At 41.8% G+C, this 24494-nt stretch overlaps 2 protein-coding genes across 3 annotated transcripts; one reads left to right on the top strand and one right to left on the bottom strand.

Annotated features, from left to right (window-relative positions):
* Positions 1 to 2909: 2909 nt before the first annotated feature.
* On the top strand, positions 2910 to 8189 carry LOC136516395 (putative disease resistance RPP13-like protein 1). Of its 2 annotated transcripts, none has more exons than XM_066509781.1 (2): positions 2910 to 3730; positions 5023 to 8189. In XM_066509781.1, the coding sequence occupies exons 1-2, from the start codon at positions 3029 to 3031 to the stop codon at positions 7504 to 7506; spliced, it is 3186 nt and encodes a 1061-aa protein (XP_066365878.1). In that variant the 5' UTR covers positions 2910 to 3028; the 3' UTR covers positions 7507 to 8189. The 2 variants fall into 2 exon arrangements, with proteins under 2 accessions (XP_066365878.1, XP_066365880.1); XM_066509783.1 differs by having other exon boundaries at positions 3237 to 3630.
* Positions 8190 to 8425: 236 nt separating this feature from the next.
* Positions 8426 to 24179, bottom strand: LOC136517669 (protein NRT1/ PTR FAMILY 2.7-like). Its single transcript, XM_066511301.1, has 4 exons — positions 23993 to 24179; positions 23692 to 23909; positions 23011 to 23576; positions 8426 to 9591 (listed from the first exon to the last, which is right to left on the bottom strand). The coding sequence occupies exons 1-4, from the start codon at positions 24123 to 24125 to the stop codon at positions 8763 to 8765; spliced, it is 1746 nt and encodes a 581-aa protein (XP_066367398.1). The 5' UTR covers positions 24126 to 24179; the 3' UTR covers positions 8426 to 8762.
* Positions 24180 to 24494: the final 315 nt, after the last annotated feature.

The raw sequence follows: 24494 nt of genomic DNA, 5'->3' as shown, positions 1-24494 counted from the left end.
TCCGCACTTGTATCGGTTAGTCGACGTGATTAAGTTTTAGAAAAGACTATTCACCCCCCCCCCCTCTAGTCGCAATCTCGACCCTTTACCTGGTTGTAAAACTTGTTGCTTTTGTCACAAAGAAGAGACAATTAAGCACTTGTTCTTTGACTGTCGGTTTGCTTGTTCAATTTGGTCTTTTATACATGTTGCGACAGGTCTTTTAAAACCCTAGAATATAGGTCATATGTTCAATGGCTAGCTAAGAGGTGTCAACATAGATGTCAACCTTTTACTCCTGCTAAGAGGAGCTGCGACTTGTTGGTCTATTTGACTCAGCAGGAATGATATTGTTTTTGAAAAGAAAAATTATGTTTCTCCTGTGTAGGTTATCTATTTGGTCAGCAGAAGCCGAATTTGCAGGATACAGTTGTAGCGGTATCACAAAAGTTGACGCAGGTGGCCAATGATTTTTTCTCCCAAGCACATGGGTGGCGGTCTAGTTTACGAATTGATAGTCATTAGATTGTGCCATATTTCTTCTCTTTGTTTGGCTGTGTGCCTCATGCCAGGCAGAGGCCGAAAGTTGCCTTCTTTGGCTTTGTATCAACTCGATGTATTGCTTCTGAGATTTTAATAAAAGCTTTCTTTATAAAAAAAATGCTCAGTATAGAAAAATTTCAAGCTCCATACGAAATGTGTTCAGCTCAACTAAAATAATATTGCAAGCCCGAGAAAACATTAAAGCTAAATAACAAGTTCTAAAACTAATTTAGACATAGGCTGTAAATGACCGTAAAGAAGACACACTAAGGTTTATGTTTGAACATCTCTGTTACGCTGAATTGGATCACACACAAGTAAGGGCTAGCACACCGCGGTTGCAAACAACCTTGATCGTTGCAAGAACGCAGCGGATGGACGAAACCGAGTGAGGGGTCGGTTAGGCCAATGTTGAGTATGTTCTTCGCCTAGTAGGCTCCGAACGCCTCTAAAAAGATCCGTCGGGGAGGAGCACGTGGAGGTTGTCTTAAGGTTGGCAAGGCCACCTAGAATGCCGTCAAATCTCACCAGGAGACGTGACGAATAGGAGGCAGAGAGAAAGTAGGGCAAAAGAGACGATTGGAAGTTGGGATCTTCAGTCAACCATGATCCTCTACTATAGAGGGCGGGTGGTCTTATCCCTATAGAAAACAAGTCCAAAAATGCGTTCTCTAAGTTTTCCACATAAAAAGTAGATAAAAGCCGATTTGGAAACTAAACCGTCTCAGACTCAACAGACAACCTGGGCTGGCTAGTTTGGAACCCAGCTAAGTTGGTTCTCATGGGCTCCAGGCGCTGTGGCGGGGCCGAAAACTGGGGGCTTAGCCAACTCTGTCAAGTAGAACCGGCTTAGCCAACTTAAGAGCCGACCTAGCCGGTTTTGTCTCGGGGCAGGCGCCATCTCTTCCTTATTTTTGCTTGTTTCTTTGTTGTTTGTTGCACAAAATATTTTCTAACACCTTTTTTATTAAATACTAGATAACATAATCTAATTTCTACGTGCACATTTTTGGGTGTCAACAATCTCATCAAGAAAACGAGGTTAATTTTGGATATTTAAGTAAGATATTATCTTTTTCTGTGTAAGGTCTTTTTGGAACATGAGAATTTTTCTAGTTCTATATTTTCTTGTCAAAATGAATTAAGTTTACGAAATTTTATTACAACTTATATTGTACGTGAGATTCACACGTCACACACCAACAAGTAGTTAGCCTGTACTGCCTCTGTTTCCAAAGGGACGTAACTATGGATTGCATGCCAATTAAAGTGATTCATATATGACTGAGTTTCTAATAAATAATATTCACATGTACGACTCTAAATCAATTTATTATGAAAATACATTTTGTTATTAATCTAATAATATTTATTTCATATTATAAATATTTATTTTTTTATTTATAATTGGTCAAACTTGATATACTAAAACGTGACACAATTACATTCTTTTATGAAGGAAGTAGAAAAGAAAATAAAAGAAAAATTACGAGGATTGCCATTTGTCGAAGCCCTGGGACCGGTACGTGGGATGCGGTTAACACGGCCATAAGTGCGGTGTGGACTGTGATGCCAGTGTGTGGATTCAACCTGTTCGGGAGACTGTATCGTATCGTGGATTATTTACTGTTGGCTAGTTTGGTGTGAGAAAAAACACTGTTCCTGGCTAGAAATTTACGAACGAACAGGCTGATTCCGACATCCTGAAGGATCGAGGGTGGAGGTGAAAGATGGAATCTGACAGCATCCATGGGAGCCTGAGCTGCTGCTGCCTGCCTGTCTGCCACCAACTCGGCTTTGTTAGGCTATCCGCACCGCACGCCTGCAAGCGGAACGGCAGCACGCGCGCGCCTGGATAGCCCGCACCGCGCGCATGTAAACGCACCTGCAGCGTACCAGCCGCACAGCGCATCGCTACCTGCGGCGTTTTGGTTGATCAACGCTGAACACTGTAGTGAAGGAGAGAGAGAGTCGGTGTGAGAGAGAAAGAGGGAGGGAGGGGAATAAAATATAAAATAGTAGGTATAGAGTATGTGATAGAGATAACACGGGTGCGGAAGAAATAGATATAAAGTAGAGAATCTCGATGACTAGGATAGAATATTTTTTTTAGAGATGAAAATAGAGATGAACGAGTGCGGATAGTCTTATCCTGGTGCTCATCCAGTGCGACCTACTGACCTGTGAGTGTGAGTAATATTTTGCATATTTTTTAGTTTCTATATGTCTGAAATTTTTATTTCTACCTGTTTGGTCGGACTTGGGGTAGGATACTAGGATAGAGGGAATTGGGGAAATAAGGCCAAGCATCTTTTTCTTGTTGTTTTCTAACAATCCTTACTCCGGTCGCTATCGTGGCCTTATTTAACTCACGGTCCTCAGCGATGATTTTTGATTTGGCAGGAATTGCGTTGAATAGTCCTCCAGTTTAGTTTTGTGCTTCCAAGAAGACCAAGAACCTTACAGATCCATCCCCCTCCCCTCACCCACCTTTTGGAAAACCTCCATGGCAAATTCATGGAGGATTGCAGCGGCGGGGTGGGTCATAACCGTATTTGGTTGGTACCTGTCGCCCATCATCAACTTGCTCCTGAACAAGATCCTTTCCAACATCGGCTTTGATGCCTCGCGAAAGCTTCGCGAGCTGGAGATTCACACTATCGCAGAAATGAAGCAGGTGCTGAGGGACATAGAGGAGCAGAGGATGCAGAGAAAAGCGAGAAAAGAAAGATCTGCTGTGAGCACACTCGACTTACTGGCCAAGGATGTGAAGTCAGCCTTGTACCAAGGAGAAGACATTCTGGATCTCATCGATTATTACCAAATCGAGAAGAACATCATAGGTGACGGTGATTCTGAGCTACAATGCCGCAGCTGGCTGAATTGGTTGTTCCAGTGCCTCTCCAAAGCCATCAGGGCTTGTGTTACCTGTTGCAAGGGGAGTTGGTTGGGGCGATGCTTGCGCACCACCCGAGCTGCTTTACAATTTTTGGCGCTGAGCTTGTACCCAACTGTGCGATGCATGCAGGCCACCCTACACAGATCAGCCGTGTTGCTGCCAGTTTCTCGCGTGCCCTCAGTTTCCTTCATGAGGAGGCTCCATTGCTGGTATAAGTCCATACTCACCTGGTCCACCAATGTAATTGAGATTGCCTGTTCATGCCGGGACTGGTCCTACTACGCCATTGTTGGCAGCACATGTTACCAGGTATCACCCTACTCTCATGCCGAGTTCCAACTACAAGAATTTTAGCAACAATGTATTTTCTAGTTCTCCCTTTGTTTTGGATAAATCCATTTTCTTGCGAGGTCTCAATTCAGACTATGTTTTAGCGCTATACAAGAAGGCAGTACTCCACTACGGAAATCAAGTTTGTATGTTTTAGTGCTATACAAGAGATTATGTAGTTTGTGATATGGTAATCTTGACTTTTGTTTATCTCTGATTAAATTGAGTAGAGTTCATCATCATAAAAGCACTACTGTGTCTTCTTGCCAGCAAAAGTGCAAGCTTCATTTATTACTTAGAGTTCCAGCAGAAGAAACCCCCAGTGCGTTAGCATTTTTCTTGAACAGACCCATAGTGGCCCATTTTGCATTAAGAGGAAGCGGGAACATGATTTACAACAGCGGTTCCAGTGCGTTAGCATTACTCTCAGGATCAAAAGATTCAACATTTACAGCATCCAAGCTTTAGCGTCTCTGCCAATACCTGACAGATAGTGTCACGCGTTTAATCTCCGGTGCGGCAGAATAACCGGCAGAGGCCTATCTGGGCATCTGAGGGCCGGCGTGAGCGGCCTGATGGCCGGCTGGAGTCGGCGGGCAGTCGGCTGTGGCTGACTGGGCGGCGACCGGGCTGGCTGGGAGACGGCGGGCTGGCAAGGGCTGGGCAGCAGCGGCTGGCTGCTTTGCGGGCGGTGGAGTTGCGCGCAGGGGAGAAGGAGAGAGGCGGCAGGGAGAGAAGAGAGGGGGAAGAGATAAGGGTTAAACCCTAAACTTGCTTGCCTTCTCATTGCTGTTCTCCCTCATATATATAAGGAGGTTTACAATTGCTAATGGGCTTGGCCCATGAACCTGGCTATTCATCAAAACCGAATCTATAAACGGCTGGGCTTATGCCCCTCACTAAATAATTAGCCTGTTGCCTTATTCGGGTGTCTCCTTCTGGCGTATGTCTTGCCGATCATGACAGATAGCTTACCGTGACATAGGCCATAACTTAATACACAGATAACAGAAAGGTGTCAGAAATAGAGACGGAAGCAACAAGCTTTAGCTTCATTTGTTACTTAGTGGGAACATACTTGCTGCATCAGAGAGATGCAGTTCTATAAATGAACCCGTAGACACATAAAGGGATTTGGTATTCTAACTGAAAATAAATTGGGTTGCACACATTGCTAGAACCACTTATATTTTTAATCAGTGACAATACTCATTATAGTGTACGAGTTGAGCATGTACTTTTTATAATCAGTTGAGACTTGCTTCTTGCAGGAGGATGGCATTGCTGTAGATTCTTTCATGCCTACTATTGCCAGATGGCACTTGAGGAAAAGAATAGAGGAGCTAGAAAATGTTGTCACCGATGCGCGGAAATGTCCTCTGTTGAAGCAACAAAGCAGTAGTGGATGGAATGATATTGGCAACATGAACAGGAGAAGCATTACATCTAGTACTACATGGAAAGTGTTTGGTCGTGATAGGGAGCGTCGTATGATACAGAGTATGCTTCGTGAGGAACCAGATGATCGCGCACCAGGCACTAGTAGCAGTAAATGTTATTCTGTGATTTGCATACATGGCATTGCAGGGTCTGGAAAGACTACACTGGCACAATATGTTTGTGACCATGAAAATAAAAATAAAGAGAAATATTTCAACCCAATCATGCTCATTCATGTTTCTGAGACTTTCAGAGTGAATGATATACTTCATGATATGCTTGAGGCGATCACTGGAGATCGGCACTCTGATATTAGTGGTTGTAAAGCTCTGCAAGCAAAGTTGGTCGATAAATTGAGCGGCACACGTTTCTTATTGGTACTGGATGATCTTTGGGTCAACGATGAGAATCACCAGGACCTGGAGGAGATACTTTCTCCCTTCAATGTTGGGAAGAGAGGAAGCAGAATCCTGGTGACTGCCCGAAATAAAGAGGCAGCTTTAGGTGCTAACAACCTTATTCCAATATCTAATTTGGATGAGGAACAATACTTCTCAATGTTCATGCATTATGCACTAGACAGTACAATTTTTGATGATCGAAAATACATACCAATTGGGCGAAAGATTGCTAAAAAGCTACACAGATCACCTATTGCAGCAGTAACAGTGTCCGGGCAGCTTTGGAGAAACCCGGATATCAGTTTTTGGGAAACAGCCGCAAAACTAGACTTATTGAATAAGACAAAGGGAGCTCTGTGGTGGAGCTATCAGCAACTTGATGTGGATGTCAGGCGATGTTTCGAGTACTGCAATATTTTTCCCAGAAGATATGAGTTGGAACGAGATACACTTGTTCATATGTGGATTGCACAGGGCTTTGTTAAGGCAATCAATGCAAGAGAGCAGGAGGATGTAGAAGATGTGGGCCAGGACTACTTCCATGACTTGCATTCATGTGCATTTCTTCAACTAAAAAGGAAAACTAGTTCTGATATTGATTCCGGAGAGTACTTCACAGTTCATGATTTGTTGCATGACTTAGCAGAGTCTGTTGCCGGCAGCGATTGTGTTAGAATTAACAGAGGTGTCATAGGACAAATTCCTAAATATGTCCGGCATCTTTGCATTGAGTCCTACAATGAAGAAGCATTCCCAGAGCAAATTCTGGAGTTGCGAAACTTGAGCACTCTATTAATGTGTTATTCTGTCAAGAAGATCAGTCAAGATGATTTTAAGTGTGTGCTCATGCATCTAAAGAAGCTGCGGGTGGTGCAGTTGGACGTCCAATGGTTGGGAAGGATCCCAGCATGCATAGGTGAACTAAGACATCTGCGGTACCTTGGTATTTCTACACCCCCTCCCTGCGACATGACTTTGCCAACTGAAGTTACCAAGCTTTACCATCTCCAGGTGCTCTCTGTGCCACCTAACACCCTTTTGCACTGTTCTTCCGAGGAAAAAATGTCCAACCTTATCAATTTGCGGCACATGCTCACGTGGTATGGCTTGAACTTTCCTAACATAGGGAGGTTGACATCACTCCAATCTCTTTATCACTTCTATGTTAAAAATGAGATGGGATATGAAATACAGCAGCTGGAACACCTAAACAACCTTCGCGGCAAGCTGTTTATTGAATGCCTCGAAAATGTTCGTAGCAAGGAGGAAGCTCTTCAAGCCAGGCTAGCTGACAAGGTACATTTAACAGAGCTGACACTGCAGTGGGGCGGTATTGATGAAATCTCCAGAAGGAAGCAAAGCGCAATAGAGGAAATGAGGAAGGTATTCTTTTCTCCTGTGACACCTGTGAACGTGTCAGAATGGAAACACCATCAGAGATGCCCCCCAGAACTTCAAGAGGAGGTACTTGAGGCACTCCGTCCACCATCCCAGATCACGTCACTTTGCATCAGAAACTATGATGGTCGGAGATACCCACGTTGGTTGTCAGGAGAACAGGACACTCGAGATTTGAACAGCACAGATGTTTCTCACTTGCAATATCTTATGTTCTGGGATTGCAATGGTTCATGTATTCCCCCCAAGATTGGTAAGCTTTTCGTTCATATCTTTAGGCTCACAGTTACAGGCTGCAGTTGGACCTCTTTGCCAGATAACTTGGACCATCTGGAATCACTGAAGGAACTGAACATCCAGGAGTGCCCAAATATTGAGTCACTGCCGCAACTACCCCGCTTCCTCAAGACGCTTGTACTTTCTCAATGCAACCGCTCTCTTACAGATAGCTGTCGGACCAAAGGGCACCCAAATTGGCAAAAGATAAGACATATCACTGAGAAAATAATTTCTTAGGAAACCCACATTCCAACTGCAATTGTGGCACTAGTTCTCAGTCACATGTAAGCTGGGCTTGTATGGTTTCTGCTCCATCCTGTGTTTTCACCAGTAGTTTGTCATTGAAGCCATGTTTCATCATCATTTGTGAATGGTAACACAAGAATGTGAAAGAAATTGAATGGAACAGTTCAATATTGTCCATATTCATAACTGAAAATGAACAATCCAGAGGCCACAATTGATGAGCTGCACTGTTTTGCAATCTTTTATTGCAGACCTAGGGTTAGGAACGAGCAAGGCAATTGGCCTGCTCATGGACTGATGCCTGATGGAGAAAATTGGCTATTTGCCATGTTCAAGATTATCCCATGTTTGTGTGTGTTTACTCTTTTCCTTGCAACCATCATTTCACTAACTCATGAGGACACAAACTTGGCATTGTTTCACAATCCTTTTAAGGATCTTCCCATTGTAAACAGGGGCCACGGAAGCTCTAGCTGTTTCCACTTGACCGTGAACTAGGCAGAATACGACTGTAGTCTTCTGTTAAGTTTTACTGTGGAATTAGTAGGATCTTCAGCTCTGTGATCAAATCTAACTGCATACACAGATATATGAGCTGTAGTCTCTAGTTTGGGAATGGAATTGTTTATTTCTGTATTTAGTACAAACAAGTGTGTTTTCTGCTTGATTACAGTGGTGACAGACCTTGTGCAAAAATGTTTACTGATTGTTCTTGTTCTTATTCTATTGTTGACTATTTAGTGTTAGGGAAGTTGCCATGAACGTTACGGCTTGTCTTCTACGGAGTACTAGTACTACATTGAAATGAGCTATTGTTCTGTTTGATAATTGATCAACTCTGGGAGTTTTCAACTGCCTTTGAGAGAAGTTTGCTGATATATAGACTTGTCTGGAGAGTACATTGAAATGAGCTATTGTTCCTTACATTTCTTTGGCTTTGTTTTTCTCGGGCAGAAAAACTAGGAGTTTCCTCATCAGTTAGTCTGAAACGACGACTCTCCAGAGTTGATAAGGGTTGACCGGCTCGCATATTCCATTGGCTGGTATATATGATGACGATCGACCATTCAATTCTGATGAAGCTATTATACAGATTCTCTCATACAGCAGAATCTTATTCTTCATAGCAGACACATTTAAAATTTGTTCAGTACATGATCGCACAACACACAGCATGCACAAATTGGCCAGAATGCAGCGCGAGTGTCAAGTCACCACCTGATGGCCCTCATCCTAGCATAGCACCTTCAGACTTCATTTACTTTCTTGCCGACGTTCTGGTACTTGTACAACCTGGCACACAACATGTAGTAGCCGAAGTTGAGAGACACCAGGACGGCGAGCAGCCAGTAGAGGTTCTCCAGCCTGGACGCATTCATGTTGTCCGGCAGCCACGCCGTGGCGCGCCTGACGATGCCGATGAGCGCCGTGCTAAGGTAGAACCCGAGCGCGACGATCATGGCTACCATGCCTGTGGCCGTGTTCTTGAGCGAAGGGGGAAACTCCTGGTACAACGTCACCTGCCCGGGGAAGTGCAGAGCCTCACCGAACCCTGACAGAGCAAACGGCAGGAGCAGCCACATGGCCGACAGCGGCGACACCCACGCTGGGTTGCCCTCATCGCCGCGCGCGTGCACGGTGGCCACGTGCCGGCGCTCGATGACGGCGGACGCGGCCATGCTGACGACGGTGATCACGTGGCCCCCGCCGATGCGCTGCAGTGGTGTCGGGTCGTGCCTTACGAGGCGCCGCCACAGAGGGAGGAGGACACGGTCAAGGAGGCCGAGGGAGACCACGACGGCGATGAGGGTGCCAACGATCATGGAGCCCGCCGGTATGACGAAGCGGCCCACAGCGCGGTCCATGACGAGTGCCTGCAGGATGGTGAAGTTGATCTGCACGCCGATGGCCACGCTTAGAAAGATGGCGGCGCTCCAGAGCGGCAGGATGCGGAGCACCGTCTTCAGGTCCTCCACTTGCTGCACCGTGCACACACGCCACGGCCGGATCACCGTCGACCCGTCCGCGGCAGCTATGGTGTCACCGTCCGTGATCAGTGCGGCGCGGTTCAGGAAACTACAATGCAATGAATTGTTGTTAGCGATGTTAAACTGCTCTCATACATCAAAATCAAACGGATCCGTGGTTGCCACTGAGTCTTGCTTCACTCTGACGATGTGTTGTTTTCCATTTTGTCGCACACAAGACCACCAATCACATCTGTCGTACGAACGCATATACGTCAAATTAATTGATAGGGCAATCAAATCGTGTTGATCCGACAGAACTATTAATTTGAAAGCACAGGAGGCAGGACGCAGGACGTGATCACCTCAGCTGACAATAATACCTATTTTTTTTGTTATAAAAAACCATGTCATGGGTGCTATTCTAGTTTAAGTCAGGCCTTATGTCATCTTGATATAATGCTCTTGAACTTTTAATAAAAAAACTTTCTCTGTGCAAATTAAAACAATTGTCGTGGACTTCAGCGCTACGAAGATATCAACTGCTCAACCCCCAATTGTGGGACTGAGCGCTATGAAGATATCAAAGCGACGGATGGATGTGATGCTGCAAATAATTTCTACTATGACAAGCTGGATGTGGATTGTGTCTATATATATTTGAATGTAAAATTCAGTATTTTCATTAGGACAGTCTCAATGGGGCTTCATAGAGTTTCATGAGCACTAAATAAGCTGATGTGGCATAGTATTAATGAAGAGAGATAAGATAAATGTTTCATGGAATGAAATGAGTTTCATGTGTCGGGGAAGAAGATCACGGGCTCGGAGTAGGGAATAAGGTCGCGGTGGAGGTCCCCATAGGGAGGCTGTGGGGGCGGAGCGGGGAAGGAGGTTGTGGGGGCGGAGCGGGGAAGGAGGTGGCGGTAGAGGTCTCGAAGAGGAAGTCGCGGGGTGGCGCAGATAAGGAGGTCGCAATGGAGGTTGCCCGCGCGGTAGGAATCACAGGTGTAGTGGCGGATAGGAACAAGAGGGCGTGCAACCAAACAGTACAGAGATGTGGGGAGAAGTTACAAGCAGACCAGTGTATATTGGGGTTAATATATTGGTGATCTGCTACAACAACTCGTCCAATAGTTTAAAAAAGTAGTATTGGCGGTCACCAATACTGTCATATTGGGGATGCATTATTGGTGAGGCGCTGGAGATGCTCTGCGTATAGGTTCTTGACTTCTTGGCCACAACTACTCGCTCAGTCCCCAAAAACCAGAAGTCACTCTAATCATTATAATTAGTGGGAAGGTAAAATGAAATAGGTGTCCGTCTGTGTGAGGGCAATGCCATCCTAGAAACTAGGATGATTCTATGGATATTAATTACGGTGTCATATAAACAAATTAGTGATGTGGTATTAGAATTAAGGAAGAGATAGAAGAAAATGGTTTCTTATATAAGAAACCATGTGTACACGAGAACCAAAATAGAAAGATATGTAATAGGTGGATGATGATTTTAAGTTCAATTTAATCTCAGTGTATGGCCCAGCTCAAGCGGATCTTAAATCACATTTCTTATCCGAATTAGTCCGAGTATGTTCAAAAGAAACATTACCTATTATTATAGGTGGTGATTTTAACATTATTCGTAGACCGGATGAGAAAAATAATGACAACTACAATGATAGATGGCCTCTTCTGTTCAATGCTGTTATAGATACTTTAAACCTTAGAGAATTAGAAATGGCAGGCAGGAAGTTTACTTGGGCGAATAATTTACAAAATCAGACCTTCGAAAAATTAGATAGAATTCTTGTCTGTACGGATTTCGAGTCCAAATATCCTATTTCTAGTGTCCGAGCATTGAGCAGAGACATTTCTGATCACACTCCACTGTTTTATAGTACAAATAGGCCATCTTCGACTTACCAGCCACAATTTAAGTTCAAATTGGGTTGGTTGCTCAGGGATGGATTTTGTGAAATGGTGAGAGATGTGTGGCATAGTGTGCTCGTTGAGGGCAGCCCCCTAGAGAGGTGGCAAGCCAAAATCAGAAAGCTCTGCCAATATCTCAGAGGATGGGCAAAAAATGTGAGTGGTGCCAACAAGAAAGAAAAGAAGACCTTGTTAAACAAACTCGATGAGCTAGATAAAAAGGCAGAGAACTCTTTGCTTGATGAGTCCGAACTAAACTTAAAACATGTGTTAAATCAAAGGCTCGCTGAAATACTTCGAGAAGAGGAACTCAAATGGTACCAAAGGGCAAAGGTTAAGCACCTACTGGAGGGTGATGCCAACACAAAATATTACCATTTGTTGGCTAACGGAAGACATCGGAAAACTCGTATTTTCTAGTTGGAGGACGGTCACAATGTAATAGATGGTGATACTCAGTTGAAGCAGCATATTACCAATTATTACAAGAGTCTTTTTGGTCCTTCGGAAAATTCTTTTATTCAGTTAGATGAACACTATGTTCATGACATTCCACAAGTCTCCGAACTAGAAAATGAGTACTTGACAGATGCCTTCTCGGAATCAGAAGTAAGGACAGCAGTGTTCCAAATGGAACATAACAAGGCACCAGGCCCAGATGGTTTTCCACCAGAGTTTTATCAGGTCTTCTGGGACTTATTAAAAGATGATCTGATGGCTATGTTTATGGAATTCCATGAGGGAACCTTGCCTTTGAATAGTCTCAACTTTGGAACGATAATTTTGCTACCAAAAAAGAAAGATACGAAAGTGATTCAACAATACAGACCAATATGTTTGTTGAATGTTTCTTTTAAAATCTTTACCAAAGTTGCAACTAATAGATTATCTACTGTTGCCCAGAAGATTATTAGACCAACACAAACAGCATTCCTTCCAGGTAGAAACATTATGGAAGGCGCAGTAATAATTCACGAGACGGTACATGAACTTTACTCGAAAAAACAAGATGGGATAATTTTCAAGATAGACTTTGAAAAGGCATATGATAAAGTAAAATGGAGCTTTCTACAACAAACTTTAAGGATGAAAGGTTTCTCACAAAAATGGTGCTCTTGGGTGAAGCAGTTCACATAAGGAGGAAATGTAAATATTAAGGTGAACGATCAACTTGGTTCATACTTCCAAACGAAAAAAGGGTTAAGGCAAGGTGACCCAATGTCTCCAATACTATTTAATATAGTGGTAGATATGCTGGCTATACTGATTGCTAGAGCGAAGGAAGCTGGTCAGGTAGAAGGGGTCGTACCTCACCTTGTCCAAGATGGCTTGTCCATCCTCCAATATGCGGACGACACAGTAATATTTATGAGCCATGATGTTCAAAAAGCTAGAAACATGAAGCTAATCTTAAGTACTTTTGAGCAACTCTCAGGGCTTAAAATTAACTTTCACAAGAGTGAGATCTTTTGCTTTGGTAAGGCAAAGGACTATAAGGGGTTTTACTCGCAGCTGTTTGGATGTGGGGAGGGTAAGTTTCCTTTCCGGTACCTTGGTTTACCTATACACACTAGGAGGTTGAGTAATAAAGATTGGCAGATAATCAAAAACAGAATTGACAAGAAGCTTAGTGGTTGGAAAGGCAAGTTGCTTTCGGTAGGAGGTCGCTTGGTGTTAATAAACTCGGTGCTCTCTAGCTTACCGATGTTTATGATGTCATTTTTCGAACTCCCAAAAGGAGTTTTGGAAAAGATTGACTGTTTAAGATCAAGATTTTACTGGCAAAATGACCAACACAAGCGCAAATATAGGCTTGCTAAATGGGAAATTTTGTGCCAACCAAAAATCCAAGGTGGCTTAGGTATTCAAAATTTAGAATTACACAACAGATGTCTATTAAGTAAATGGCTTTTCAAATTGCTTAATGAGGATGGCATATGGCAAGAATTATTGAGGAATAAATACATAAAAGATAAGACTCTAGGGAGTTGTACTAAAAAGCCAACTGACTCTCATTTCTGGAAAGGTTTGATGAATGTTAAAGATACCTTCATGGGTTTGGGTTCATTCAGAGTGAAAGACGGATCACAAACTCGTTTTTGGATTGATGCTTGGTTGGGTGACCAGCCACTGAAAGATAGATTTCCTACGTTGTTCAATATTGTGAGAAGAAAACAAGATTCTGTGGCATCAGTACTTGCTTCGGTTCCACTTAACATTTCCTTTCGACGTAATTTAGTGAGTAGGAATTTAAGGGACTGGCTTAAAATTGTTGCTTCTATACAAGATGTGAACTTACTGGGGAAAGAGACACATTTGTTTGGGCTTTACATTCATCAGGTACTTTCTTGGTTAAATCTATGTATGCCAAGTTAATTAACAATAGGGTCAGAGTGTCACAAGATTTATGGCAGATCAAGATTCCTACAAGAATAAAGATATTCTTGTGGTACCTAAAAAGAGGTGTAATCCTAACCAAAGATAACCTTGCAAGACGTAACTGGAATGGTGACAAAAGTTGTTGCTTTTGTCATTCTACAGAGACTATTCACCACCTTTTTTTCGAATGTGCTTATGCCAAATTTCTGTAGCGCGCTGTACACTTATTTTTTGGAATAGCACCTCCTCTCAACATAGACGATTTATTTGTTACTTGGTCTAAGATGGGTGGTGTTAGTTCTAACTCTTTGTTATTAACGGCAGCAGCGGCTTTATGTTGGACAATTTGGTTAACAAGAAATGAAGTGGTTTTTGACAAATGCAGACCAAAAACCTTTTTGCAGGTGCTCTTCAGGGGAACTCATTGGTTACGGCAGTGGGCAAGACTGCAGCGGCGTGAGGATCTACGAGATCAGCTCACCCTTGCTGGGCAGCATTTGGAGTCTTCAGCCATGCATTTCTTTAGTTTCAGTGGTTGGTTATCTACTAGGTTTTTCGGTCTTTTTTAGTCAAGATTTCTCTTCATGTTATCTTTCCCAAGGGCTGGATGTACGCTTCTTTAATCTTGTAAGTGGTGTGCTGTGATTTTTATAATAATGGGTCTGATTCTACTTTGGTAGATGAAGCCGGATATAAACTATCCTTTATCTTAAAAAAATAGGTGGATAATAGGAGGTAGAAGATACGTGATGTGATTGGACAAAATATATTTTGAAAAAGCTATCAATTTGAAATATGGCGTTTGTTATGTTGTCTACATGACTTGGCAAGTACGGAGTATCTTATAGTCCAGAGTTGGGACTGCGTAATTTTTTTCAAATTCTCGTTGTTAACCGCATGCACGGTTTGGTTGGCGCCATTTTTACTGGCCGCCCATCCAAGGATTGGTTCGCCAACCATGCAAAGGAGTGCTCATGGCCCCCCAGTTGATGTCTACTGTACAGGTTAGAATGAGGATTTTTAGGAAAAATGCAACATGACTTTCTTAAGACTTGTTTGACTGCGGCACTCCAATCCATTTGTTTCCAGTGGATTAAGTGTAGTAAAACAAATTCTTAGCCTAGTCTCAATAGAGCTTCAAAGGAGTTTTGTTCTCATTTAATGCAGTGAAACATCAGCAAAATTACTCTGTTAGCAACTTAATTATGAAGAGAGAGAGAGTTTCATAAAGTTTTATCTAGATGAAACCTGTTATCACAGTTATCGTCATAAAAGTCTGAGACTATCTAAAGAGGAAGTGCATTTATGATTGTCCTTGTAGAGAAAGAGGAACTGCATTTATGTACTACTACTCAATATTAATGCAACGAAACCTTATAGTTTGATGCTAGCTGGCTCAAACCACTATGGTCCATTCCCATCCCAACTACCAAGGAATCAATCAAATCAAGGCCATGATATATACTTCCTCTGTCTCTAAATATTTGTTGTTGTTGGTTTGTGTGTTGTAAGGAGGACTAAATTTATAGAAAACATTAGCAACATTTGTATCTTTAAATAAATTTATTATAAAAATAGATTCAATGATCTATCTAACAATATTAAATATATACCATGAATATTAATTTTTTTTATATAAATCTAGTTAAAGTTATATTTTTTGGAAGCATGAACGATAGTTAATAAGGGACGGAGGGAGTATTTTTTTCAATAGACCGAGTATATAATTTTCTGTGGTCATTAGACTAATCATGCTACCAGTTATTAACCTTAATCCCATTTATTTTTACTGTACAGTGCACTGCAGGTTTTCTCCCATTTTTCTCCCAAAAACTCATGCTACAATGCCACCACATCCTCCTCTCAGATAACCAGGTCTCTTTAGCAGTAGAAAGGACCGGAGCAATTTTCATTGCAAATAGAAGCACTCACTCGTTTAGGACTAGTTGAGTAGAACTCCCTCCGCTCTAAATTGCAAAAGGTTTTCGTAGATACATATATTTTACTATTTACTTAGATATACATTATATCTAAATATATAGTAAAAATAATGTATCTAGAAAAACTAAAGAGTTTGCTTGGTTGCACTTTTTGCAACGCAGCGGTTACGACTGTGGCTGAGGCTGAGGCTGAGGCTGTAAACTATGTGTTGTGTTGTAGAAAAAAATTCTCAGAACTACTAAGTATGTAGAAAATAAAAAATCTACTTGACAGTTTTTAACTCTTTTAAGTTAAACTTCTCGAACTACTAAGTATGTAGAAAATAAAAGATCTAGAATTGTTAAAGTGGTCTCATATATCCGTGGTTGCTACTAAGTCTGGCGTCAGTCTCAAGTGTTCATCTTTTTTTCCCCCAAATATACGGCACAGCCGCACACAAACTGTGTGAATACGAACGCTTATGTTTGTGTTTTGAATAAAAATTCTCAGAACTCTTTCTCTTTGAGCAGTAGTACATATGATTTTTTCGCTAAATACGTGAGGATCCAGTATTTTATTCCATGAATGAAGCACATATGTGGGTGACCTCACAACAGTGCACATAATAGTCATATATTTAAATTGAGTCAATCTCCTATTTACTTTTAATACAAGATTAATCCTTTATTACACTGACATTTATTTTGGATCATGGAATTTAATTATCATTGTCATTTGCACGAACACTACGCACAAATTGTATGTCATATTGTTATATTGCTCTTGAATTTTTATGCTCTTGTGCTTCATGCTAGGTAGAGGTGGAAGGGCTGTTCTAAGGCCTTGTATCATATTGTTATACGTACTGCTCTTGAATTTTTATTATTCTTTATGGAAAGCAATAGACGCCGAATAAGTTTGTGTCGTGGACTTCTGTTCTACCAAGATATCAATACGTACTGCTATGAAGTTATCAAACCGATGGATGGATGTGATGCTGCAAATAATTTTATCATAGGTTTGATCACTGTTTGGTTCTTATAGCATACTGGCTCTGTATGCCATTATTTATGCATCCCCGAATATTAAGGCAACCAGCATACCTTTATGTTGTCTGATGCTAGTTGCTAGTAGCTGGTTAGCACAAACCACCTGGCCCATTCGATCACATGGGGATCAAATCAAGGCCATCATTTTTTTTCCAATAGCCTATGTGGTCCTTTTTTTTCAAAAAAAGAGAAATATTCCATTAAACGAATAAAAAACGAAGGTCCTAGTCTCTACCATCGGAAGACAGTACACAGCTTATTCTGTGCGGTCGTTGAGCATCTGGAAGAGTACCCAAAACACTGTCTCAATTCACGATTTTTGGCAGGATAAGAAAAAAACCATCTCCAACAACTCCCAATACCACCTCTCAATCTTTTGACACTTGAAAAAAAACCCCTTGCGCGTAAAGATGCGTGGACCTCAGGTTGCGCGTATCCTCTCCCGATCTGAGTGCGTATTCTTCGGCCAATTTAAAGATGGAAGGGCAGAAAAAAAATAAAGAGTAGGAAATGGTTCCTGATGCAAATGTACAAGACATAAAGAACATATATAAGTGATTGGGATAATTTAGAAATAGTATAGGATTCCTGATATAAAATTGTCTTCTATATTTTAGGAGTGAATTATTGGGAACTGTTGGAGATGGTCTTATTTATTCCTCCCAACACTTCTTTGAGAGTTGGAAAATATCATATTTTTTTGGAACAAATTATTAGGTACTTTTGGAGATGCTCTTAGAACAGAAATTCTAATCAGGTAGGTCAGCAGACATGGCATAGGTGCCATTACCTGATTGTCTTGTAGTTATGGCCACTAGCATACTCCCCCAGTCCCTTTTTATCTGGTTCTCGTTTTTTTAAGAGTCAAATGTATTTAAGTTTGGCAAAACAATCTACTTATAGTACGTAATTAGTATCATTAGATATATCATTGTATAATATATATGCATATTATGCCAATAATATATTATTCTGAGTAATGCAAGTTAGTTCAGCAAAACATGAGTGAGCCGTGATATACATTATTTGATCATAGCGTGGACGGTGGATGGGGCCATTGGGTGGGTGGGGTGGGGGGCAAGTTCTACCGTGTTCTTGTCCCACATGGACCATTGGTAGTTGGCTAGTTGCCACACCAACATGGATCGCTGCTAGTTTCGCAATCTACTCGATGTGGATGCATGATTGACATCACTACCAGAGAAATGGTCTTTAAAGGCCTCGTTTGCTTGGCTGATAAGTCATAGCTGAAAGTACTGTTGGCTGATTTACTGTGAGAGGAAAACACTGTTCCGACAGAAAAAAACAGGCTGAAAAGTATGGATTATAAGACAAGCGAACATGGTAGTCTTTCAACCCTCTTAGTACCGGTTTCGAGAATTAGGACTAAAGGTGTTGATTTTTAGTCCTGACCGGTACCTACAATAGGGACTAAAGGTGTTTATTAAGTAAAAAAGGTGGGGGTGTGGTGGAGATTCTAACTCGAGGCCTTCCACCTTGTCCTTGCGCACGTTGCTATCTCAACTGCACCACACATCTAGCATAGATAAAATATGCTTTTCTTTTAAATTCACTCTGGAGCAGGGTTCAGAATTTCGGTCGGTTTCCACCGAAAACTGGTGATTTTCGTTCCTACTGGTGACCTCTGATAAATACATCTAACGGTAATTCCGATTCCATTTTGTCTAGTTTTCGAATTTCAGCAAAAAAATCACGAAGAATTGAAAATTTTGACCAAAGTTTTAGACAAATTTCACCGATTTTCACGATTTTCATTTTTGTCGGTCCCCATCGATATTTATGGCTTGACCGGTAAGCTGAACTATGTTATAGAGGTACCTTTAGTTCTGGTTTGAGACACACTTTTAGTCCACATCTGTGTCTCAAATCAAGATTAAAGCCCTCCTGCTCCGACATGTCTTAGTGATCGTTACAATCGGGACTAAAGAGTGGAATTAGTTTGGGTTTGTATTACAAACTGAGACCCTTCAGTCCCGGTTGCAATTTTAAACCGAGACTAAATACTTTTCGGCCATCGACGAAAGACTGTTTCTCTACTAATGCATCTCTAACTCGCTCATGAATTGTTCTAAGCCCAAATAAAAACGTAGAATTTGATCACGGTGCAAACTAACCTTTGTATATTGTTGATCATCTTAGTTTTTAACCAATTGACCAACGTCGCACATTTTACTCACACAACTGGTGGTGGCTAGTGCTGGGCGAAACTCCTGTTCTAAAAGAATCGATCAGGAATTGCAACACTTTAAAATAAAGCGCGAAGGATTGTGTGCACGTTCCAATCAAAGAAAATTGGAGGAGGATAAGCGTGGTGCACCGTGAAAAGTAGCTGGGCAAGTACGTGCAGATATCGTTCTGTACTCCTCCCTAGCTCTTTGTTTTCTATGCAATTTGTTGCGCGTCTTTATTGATTCGTTCTCACATCTTGTCGGAATGCCTATATGTATATAGTCTATCCATTGCCTGATCGATCTTATCAAAGGCTTTCTCCTTTTGTTAATCACCATCCCCCGCGATGCTAAATTGATTGCATGTCACTGTGGCGCTGTTCTAAATCGATTGTGTTGGTGATGTCACGCATGGCCAGTGTTATTACTCATAATTTTTTAATTCTTTGAAAATAGATGCTATTGTAATATTCTTGTTCAGTTGGTCTGAAATATTTTTGGTTTCATGTTTAGCTTTGCTCTGATAATTAGTGTTCCATATATAACCTGGACTTCCGTTTTTCATGGATACTAAGTATTCATGTTTGGTGGAAGCACCGGGAGCAAGAACATGGGTAGCTTACCTGTCAAGTCCAAGATACATAAATGGTGTTTTATTGGTTACCAATAACCGACACTGACACTGATCTGGTAACAAATTTATGTTCGTTTTTGCGCTGTGGAGATATCAGCCAGATTATATAGCAAATATGACAGTAATATGATACTAACAAATCACTTTCACAATTATTTTTTGTCGTCACTGAAATCATATTCAGTCCGAAACGTGTGCTAACACCGTTTGACATTAGGGGACCCTATAACATGCATGTGTTATTAGAAAAAAAATGATATTTGGATAGACATGTGTGAAAACTTAATTGATATAAAACCATCTCCTATTTTCATTTCTACATTTAAATTACAAGTGAATTATTAAATCCTTTTCGGCCAGTCTGGGCTAAAGAATAATCATCAGGGTTTTCTTTCAAAAGAAAAGCATCATCAGATTTTGGCATGACGGCCTGCTATTAGTAGTAGTAGATCTTCAACGCCTAGTAAAAGCTCCCTGCTATTAGTAGCATAGCAGATCTTCAGCGCCTAATAAATTGGAGCACTGCACGCCCAGGGCGTTCGCATGGATTCACCGCATAAACAGCCGAGCAGAGGACGTTTGGGCTAGTTTGGCTTATAAGGTATGGCTGAAAGTACTGTTGGCTGGTTTAGTGTGAGAAAAAAATTCTGTTCGTTAGCTGATAAGCCATGGCTTATAAGCCAAATACGACCAAACAAACATGGCTAATGATGTAAAGGTATTCCGGCGCTTCAGAATAATATAAAGCTCAGGATTGTGCACCGCACATTGCTATATATATGCATGGACGCGGAAGGAATTTATGCTTACTGTAGGCTAAAAGGTCACACGAGAAGCTTTAAACATATATATGCATGAGTCGCTAATCATCGTCGTACATGCCCTTTTGTAAACAACTTGCGTGGCTGAAAATGATTTGTTCTCACAAAGTCGCGTTATATCATGTCGGATTGCCAAAAGTTTACTTAGATTCTCGTTACTTATTGTTAAAACCAGTGCATGTCTGTCAAAAAAAGGCATAGAACTAGTGTAACAAAATCGTGTTAATTGGTACAAGCTAAAATTAGCACTAATGGATTCAAACACCCTACTAATTTAGTACTACTCAGTTGCTTTTTAGAGGTGGCTGGGCTGCTTCAAATAAGCTATTTATAAAGACGGCTGGGATTTGTAGAGACGGCCGGAAAAATCAATTTATTGAGATGGCTCCAAATACAACCAACTTTATTAGAAATTATAAACCGTGCAAAAAAATCTAATTACTTTTTAATCTGGCAAGTTTGCCATCAAGCTGCCACACGTGAATTTTAGAGCGATATACGAGTGGATGCGGCAGCGAGGTCTTGAACCTGCGGCATGACCTAAGGCCTCACGCATTCCTCTACTATTCAATGCACCACAAAGTTACCTGTGACTAAAGAGCACAACATTCTCTTTGTATTCACTTTACTCGAGTTTGACATTAGTATTTGAGACCCTTAACGAATTCAAATGAAAAATGTTTTTCAACTACAAAGGTATAGATATTGTTGAGTTTCTCCATCCGAGGCCGTTTCAAAATTTTGAATTTCAAATGTGAGAAATTCAATCATAATTTTTCTTTGATAGATGATTTCAAATGAAAAGTTGGTAAATAAAAGTTGTTTTTATCTCTACAAGCTCTACAACTTTAGTTTTTGCCATTTATTCATCCGAGGTCGTTGGAAAATTTTGAATTTCATAATGTGAGAACTTCAAACTAAATTTTGGGACCTTAAATTATTTCACATAAATAATTCTCAACCGCAATGTTTTAGTTCTTTTTGTGATCTATAACTTTGATTTTGATTGTTTCTCCAACTAAGGTAGTTTAAAAAACTAAAAAAAATGAATTTTAAAATATAAGAACTTCAAGAAGAAGTTTTGAGATTTGGCCCCGTTCGTTGGTCTGAAACTTGGCTGAAACTGGCTGAAAAATACTGTTCCGGCTGAATTGTTGTGAGAGAAAAATACTGTTCCGGCTGAAAAAAGAAGTCGAACAAGCCGAATATGGGGTAAGCCGAACAGGGCCTTTAAATGAAAATGTTATCAACTATAAGTTGTAGATCTCTTCATTTTACACAACTTTGACTATAAGTTGTAGATCTCTTTATGTTACACAACTTTGATATGAAGTTTGTCTTCATCCAACTTTATTTGAAAATGTATAAATTTTACTATACTGCACCTATTTCAGAGACGACTCTAGGTCTAGTCATCCCTAAAAATAGATTTTTAGAGGTAACTTTAGATCTAACCCCCTGTAAAAGTTGAGTTTTAAATGCGGCTCATTTCGAAAACCATTTTTACCCAAAATACCCCACGTCTTTACAAATTATTTTTGTGGTAGTGATTGTTCAACTAATAATAGTTTAAAATGAACTTTCTAGCTAATAAAAAGTTATTAACTAAGTTCTCCAAGCTAAGTACTACTAACTATTAGATGGAGAATCCAGACGGGCTTCAACTTAGTAGGTTCACTAATAGCCTGTTAATAAAAAGCTATATAGCTGAGTTTCTTTCACTAGAACTAACTATTATATAAGCAGCTAATAATGGATTTAAATAGGCTCTGACTCAAGCTTATATATATGCTATATATTGGGACTTGGAGACCATCGGACAATCAATTAATGACTCTCTCTCTCTCTCTCTCTCTCTCTCTCTCTCAAAAAAGAGTAATGATATACCTACTGTCCAATCTATGAAAACCTGGTGCTTAGAACACGGTTTTAGCAAAAGTCTTAAAAATGTTATTAGGGGCCGGGTAACCTTTAAAGAAAATCATATTTGTCTCCAAATATAATGTATTATACTCTCATAATAATATCATATAAATTCCATACCAATATTCCAATTAACACATTATAAATCGTGTGCTATATAAGAATTTTTCTCAAGACTTTCATAATAATAATAAAAATATAAGATTTTATAATCATGTTCAACACGCCATGTATTTGTGATTGGAGGATTAGCTATTGTCCTGATCATATCACTCGACAGATCCTGGCTGTAAAAACTGGAATTGTATGTAAAAGTTATAGCCAGACCATATTAGTTGAGTCCACCTTAAGAGTGGGATGTTCATAGGGGTGAGCACTGGCGGACCCAGGCCCCCGCCCGGGCTCCAATGACGCCGTATACAGAGAAGTTCATCACTTTGGGCCGTACCAGAAGGTTAGAAACACATAATCTTGTAGGCGTCATGAGTTTTGCTCGGGCTCTGTTCAAGCGCTACTGGGGTGAGTGTGCGTGCGTATTGTGAGCGTTTATGTTGTACTGTGTAATTCTTAAAAAAAAATTCAGTCATGTAGCCTAATCGACTATAAAACTATTTTAATGATCGCGCAGCACACATTATTATATGATTATGGGATATGTGTTGAAGAGCATAATTTTTCTTACCTAAAACTGTCGCTTGGTGCAAGGTCAGTGTCACTATTGCCAGCTTTGTCCTCACCATCACCTCGCCGTGGTCGGCCGTGGTAAAACTTCAACTCCCCAGACGTCGGCACGTTGACCTTCCACTTCGTGACGGCGGCGACGGCCACCCGAGCGAGCCCCGTGAACGGGCTGCCCCGCACGGCCGACCGGCGGTAGTACCGCGTGCCGAGGAGCAGCGCCACGAGGCCGACCACGCTGGCGGCAGCGGAGATGCCGAACCCCAGCGTCCACGACACCGTGTCCTGGACGTAGACGATGACCGTCGACGCGAGCACGGAGGATGCGTACAAGAAGACGAAGAACCAGTTGAAGAGCACGTCCCGGTCGGCGGCGGAGTCGAACTGGTCGGCGCCCATGGTCGCCTGGTTGAACCGCGAGCCTGCGGCGCTCACGCACATCAGGAACACGCCGGCGTACAACGCAGCCATCTGCCGGGCCGATGCCGGCTCGCAGGGGCCGGCGCCGAGATGGCAAGGCGCTGGGCGGAGGCCGCGCAGGCTTGCCGTGAGGGTGAAGACAACCGAGGACTGCATGCGCGCGCACGCATTAGTCTTGTCAGCAGCAAGTAGAGGAGCCTGTTGTGTTGTGTATTCTATCGAGAAAACACACGACTGTTATGGGCACTACTGAGTAGTCACTGACCAGGACGGAGAAGGCCATGGAGACGGCGACGATAGGGTAGCAGCCGAAGAAGGCATCGGCGACGACGGCTCCGGCCACAGGGGCCAAGCTGAGGCAGCCGGCGACGATGTTGGAGATCTGAGCTGCGTCCACGCTCGGCACGTTGTACTCTTTGATCAGGTAGACCACTAGGTTGCTCAACACGCCGCTCGTCGCCACACCCAGACCCATCATCGCCGCTGCAACCATGACATGCGCACATGTAACACTCATGCATGGATCAATCGATTTAGATTCAATCGAGAGCAACAGCGAGAGAGACCTCCGAGGAAAGGGAAGGTGATCCATCCACCCTTCCTCCTCTGATCGCTCTGCGGCTGCTGCAGGGACTCGTGATCGACGCCGAGGCCTTGGCGAGGCAGTGTTCCTTCTTCTTGCGGGACGTTTGCTTCCATGCTGCTTCTCTCTCTCTCTCGTCGCGCTGGGAACTTGTGTTGATGTGTCGCTTACTTAAGCACGGGTGCAGCGTGTCACACTACTAGCTATAGTACAGTGTAGATATGTAAACAGTGGAGTTGGCCACCCACATTATCCTTTTCATCATAATTTAGAAAAAAAACTGCCCCAGATATTTCGGGAGTAGCATTTATATTTCTTTCTGTAGGTTCGGATTGTATATTCAACGGTCACGTACTCCTAAAAAGATTTCAAGGGAACGGCCTCCAAATTAACAGAGACACGTGTTTTTAGGTACCTCTCTAGCGAAATAGCAGATTTTTCATTGAGACAAGACATCACCAAGGCTGTTGTAGTACTGGAATATT

The sequence above is a fragment of the Miscanthus floridulus genome, chromosome 17 (assembly GCF_019320115.1).
Source record: "Miscanthus floridulus cultivar M001 chromosome 17, ASM1932011v1, whole genome shotgun sequence".
Taxonomy (NCBI): domain Eukaryota; kingdom Viridiplantae; phylum Streptophyta; class Magnoliopsida; order Poales; family Poaceae; genus Miscanthus; species Miscanthus floridulus.
The sequence above is the reverse complement of the archived record's forward strand: the minus strand, read 5'-3'. Positions and strand labels throughout refer to the sequence as shown.

Bases quoted from the DNA above. Each gene is read 5' to 3' on its own strand.
- LOC136516395 (XM_066509781.1), top strand. From the start codon at position 3,029: ATGGCAAATTCATGGAGGATTGCAGCGGCGGGGTGGGTCATAACCGTA. The intron at 3,731-5,022 runs GTATCACCCTAC...TGCTTCTTGCAG, and splicing joins TTGGCAGCACATGTTACCAG to GAGGATGGCATTGCTGTAGA.
- LOC136517669 (XM_066511301.1), bottom strand. From the start codon at position 24,125: ATGGAAGCAAACGTCCCGCAAGAAGAAGGAACACTGCCTCGCCAAGGC. The intron at 23,910-23,992 runs GTCTCTCTCGCT...TCATGGTTGCAG, and splicing joins CACCTTCCCTTTCCTCGGAG to CGGCGATGATGGGTCTGGGT. The intron at 9,592-23,010 runs GTAAGAAAAATT...ATTGCATTGTAG, and splicing joins GCACCAAGCGACAGTTTTAG to TTTCCTGAACCGCGCCGCAC.